Source organism: Lynx rufus, unplaced genomic scaffold (genome assembly GCF_022079265.1).
Source record: "Lynx rufus isolate CCGP_SWC_20201006 ecotype Redwood Valley unplaced genomic scaffold, mLynRuf1.p SCAF_1, whole genome shotgun sequence".
NCBI lineage: Eukaryota > Metazoa > Chordata > Mammalia > Carnivora > Felidae > Lynx > Lynx rufus.
In genome coordinates, this window is record NW_025814823.1 from 89,135,117 (window position 1) to 89,139,318 (window position 4,202).

The following is a 4,202-nucleotide window of genomic DNA, read 5'->3' on the forward strand; positions in this document are numbered from 1 at the left end:
TAATGGTTTTATAGTATCCCATCTGCAAATAGTGACAGTTTGACTTCTTCCTTTATAATATGGGTGCCTTTCGCTGTGGCTAGGACTTCAGTACTATGTTGAATAAAAGTAGTGAGAGTGGACATCCTTGTCTTCTCCCTTACCTTAGGGGAAAGCTCGCAGTTTTTCCCCATTGAGGATGATTTTCACTGTGGGTATTTTGTATATGGCTTTTATTATGTTGAGGTATGTCCTCTCCAAACCTATTTTGTTTAGAGTATTTATTATAAACTTATTTTGAATTTCGTCAAATGATTTTCCTGCATCTATTTAAATGAGCATATGATTTTATCATTTGTTTTTTTTAGTGTGCTCTACCAAATTGATTGATTTGTGACTGTGTGTCATCCTTGCATCTGTGGAATAAATCCCACTTGATTGTGGTGGGCAATCCTTTTAACAGAAACAGCCCAAATGTCCATCAGTAGAAGAATGGATAAGGGAAATGTAATATAGATCTTCATTTCACATGATATACAATGGAATACTACTCAGTCATAATAAAGGATGAAATTTTGCCATTTGTGACAACATGGATGGACCCAGAGGGTATTATGCTAAATGAAATAAGTCACTATATAATTTCACTTATATGTGGAATCTAAAAAGCAAAACAAATGAATAACCAAACAAAAAGTAGAATTACACATATAAATACAGAGAAAAAGTGATGGTTGCCAAGACAGAGATAGTTGGGGTGTGGCAAAATGGGTGAAGGGGAAGTGGGAGAAATTAGCTCCCGGTCACACAATGTCATGAGAATAAAAGTTACAGCAGAAGGAATACAGTCAATTGTATTTTAATAGTGTTGCATGGTCACAGATGGTAACTATACTTGTAGTGAGCACAGCATAATGACATATAGAGTTGTTGAGTCACTATGTTACGCACCTGAAACTAATGTAACATTGTTTATTTACTATATTTAAATAAGCTTTAAAAATAAAAAAATAAAACACCTGTTTATTCATGATTAAATATTACATTAGCTGTACATGATTCTTAGATGTGCTTTGGTAGATATAAACAGTTCCCTTATACAGCTAGTTATCTGAGGGTTTTTAAATGATCACCTTCGGGTGTTGTATGTAAGTGATGAATCACTAAATTCTATACCAGAAACTAATATTACACTGTATGTTAACTAACTGGAATTTAAATAAAAACTTGGGGAAAAATAAAATAAAATAAAAATAAAATGATCAGGTCTTTGTTTTGTCAAATGCTTTTTATATTTATTGAAATAATTATTTTTAGTCCTATAATTTACCAATATTATGCATTACATTAATTGAGTTTTGGATGTTAAACCAAATTTACATTTTAAAGATAATCCTGCTTGTTCATAATGTGTAATTATTTTTATACACTGGTGGATTCTGTTTACACATTATTTTTGGAAAGTGGATGTGCCTATGTTCATGAAATACATGGTCTGTAGGTTACTTGTGATGGTGTTGCTCATTCTATTATCTGGATAATAACTGGCCTCATAAAATAAACTGGTAAATGAATTGGTAAATTTCCCAGTTCTTCCCCACTTTTGAAGTGTTTATAAAGGGCTGGTAAATATTCCTCATTAAATGTTTGATAACTTTATCAGTGAGCCCATAGGGTCTGGGTTTTTCTTTGTGAAATATCCCCTAATCTCTTTACTTGCTACAGGTCTATTCATGTGTTCTATCCCCTCCCGAGTTTACTTAGATTATTTGTACCTATGTAGGAATTTAATTCTAATTGGTAGTATTCTTTGTTTCTAAGTTTCCATGCAAATTGAGATGGAAAAACAAAGACTAATAATGTAGGAGAATGAGACTTTGGGGGCAATTTATGAGTACCACTGTCACAGATTATAAAATTGTAGGAAGAAGAATATACCTACCACTCCTTTTTCTTTTAAGTTTATTTTTTTTGAGAGAGAGAGAAAGAGAGAGAGGACGTAGGAGGGGCAGAGAGAGGACGTAGGAGAGAGAGAGAGAGAGAGAGAGAGAGAGAGAGAGAGAGAGAGAGAGAATCCCAAGCAGGCTTTTCACTATTACCACAGATCCCGATGTGGTGCTCAAACTCATGAACGGTGAGATCATGACCTGATCCGAAACCAAGAGTCAGACGCCTAACCAACTGAGCTACCCAGGTGCTCCATATACCTATCACTTCTGTAATTACTACTCATATTTATTGTTTGGGACAAAGAAAGTACAGAATAAAAACAAATAGGGAAATATCCCATTTCATTTTGGATTTTATCAAGACTGTGGACTAACTCTACCTTCTTTTTTGCATCAATAGTTAGGGCACAAAAATGAGTTTAAATATAATTATATAAAAATGGCATAGTAAATAAAGAATGGCATTGTGAAATTAATAATATTGTGATATTGTGATATGAGAATTTAAAAAGCTAGAGTGTTTAACAATTACACATGAGTTAGGCAATATCTAAACATATACACATAGACAAAATACCAAAGAATTTAGTGTATAAAATAAAAATTTATTAAAGAGAAAATAAGTTTTTGGATAATTATTTCATGAATAAGTTGTTTAAAATTGATTGTAATTTTGCCACATTTTTGCAACATATTTTTATTCTTTTGTGAGAACTAATTAGTACCAAAGGACTGACAGTGGCATAGACATTGCCCCAAATCTTCTGGCAATCTAGGATGATGGTGACACACACCCATAACAGGATTACAGATGATGAAGTCCACCCAGTACACAATCACAAAGAAACTCACCAACAACAGGATGGTCTGGTTGGCTCTTTCCTTTGGGGAGACTCTTGAGGAGAGGCTGGTGCTGTGAAGGTGCTGGCACTGCCTCTGATGCCTGAACAAGTGAGTCACCGTATATGTACTTGAGAGAAGCATGACTCCTATGAAGTAGACATCCCTGTATAATGTCAAAGTGAAAAACAGTGCCTTGATGCTGGAGGTTATAGGGAAAAGTGGACAGTATTTACTGACTTTCAGTAGACTGGTCTGGGTCACATTAGAAGATGCAACAGTAGGGGCACCTGGGTGGCTCATTTGGTTAAGGGTCTGACTTTGGCTCAGGTCATGATCTTGCAGTTCATGGGTTCAAGTCCCGCATTGGGCTCTGTGCTAACAGTTCAGAGCCTGGAGCCTGTTTCGGATTCTGTGTCTCCCTCTCTGTCCCTCCCCGACTCGTGCTCAGTCTACTTCTCTCTCTCTCTCTCTCTCTTTCTCAAAAATAAAAAAAAAATATTTAAAAATTTTAAAGAAGATGCACAGTAAAAAAGATGGGATTAATACTGAGAGATAAACCGAGAAACCACAGGATGATGAAGGAATGGAAGATGTTATTTGTGCATTTATGTTTAAATCTACCCAACCAGGAGGTGATAGGGCTGATTGTAATGGCCTGGATTATGCTCAGGAGATAGGTGATGCAGATGGAGAGACCTCTCGTCAAATCTGCTCATGTAGAATAAAGCCTTACATTTGAAATCATTCAGAAAGTTTGGTGATTCAAACAGCTCTATAGACAACAAAAACAGTATAGTGAAGAGTTTCATTATGTGGACAAAGGCCAAGTGACAGATGATCAGGTCAGTGGGCTTAGGTCTGTGATCCAGAAGGAATGTGAAGATGTGGAAGAGGAGGAAGGTGTTGGCTAAGATTCCAATGCCAACTTGTAAAAATTGACATAATTTAATAGTAACATGCATGGAAAGTGCAATCGTCATAGTGGAAAAGAAGAAATGAATTCTGTACATCTAGAAAAAAAGACCTCACACCATCCATGTTATTTATGCTATAGTCAAAATCATCACCATTTTTTTTATTTCACCCAGTTAATCAGTAAACCTATGTTGTATAAAGTCTTAGAAATACAGTCTCAACATTATTTCTACATCAAATTGAGTATCTATATCTATCTACAATCTATCATCATCATCATCATCATCATCAAGAAATCTCACACAACATACTCTCAATCATGCCAGAATAATGTAATAATGTGTACCCATTTCCCATACTCCCGTGATACATGCATTTCCCCTTCTCCTTCTCCTTCTCCTTCTTCCTCCTCTTCTTCTTCTCCTTCTTTTCCTCCTTCCCCTTCTTCCTCTTCCTCTTCTTTTTGCTTTACTGTTCTGTGTTTTGCTTTACTATTCTGTAAATATCATAATTTAG

At 35.4% G+C, this 4,202-nt stretch overlaps 1 protein-coding gene across 1 annotated transcript; it reads right to left on the reverse strand.

Moving 5' to 3' along the window:
• Positions 1 to 2,513: 2,513 nt before the first annotated feature.
• On the reverse strand, positions 2,514 to 3,751 carry LOC124509303 (putative vomeronasal receptor-like protein 4). The gene is given in 5 exon segments (XM_047075810.1): positions 2,514 to 2,629; positions 2,632 to 2,747; positions 2,749 to 3,058; positions 3,318 to 3,477; positions 3,479 to 3,751. Coding segments are annotated over 5 exon segments (975 nt in total).
• Between the last annotated feature and the right edge of the window lie 451 nt (positions 3,752 to 4,202).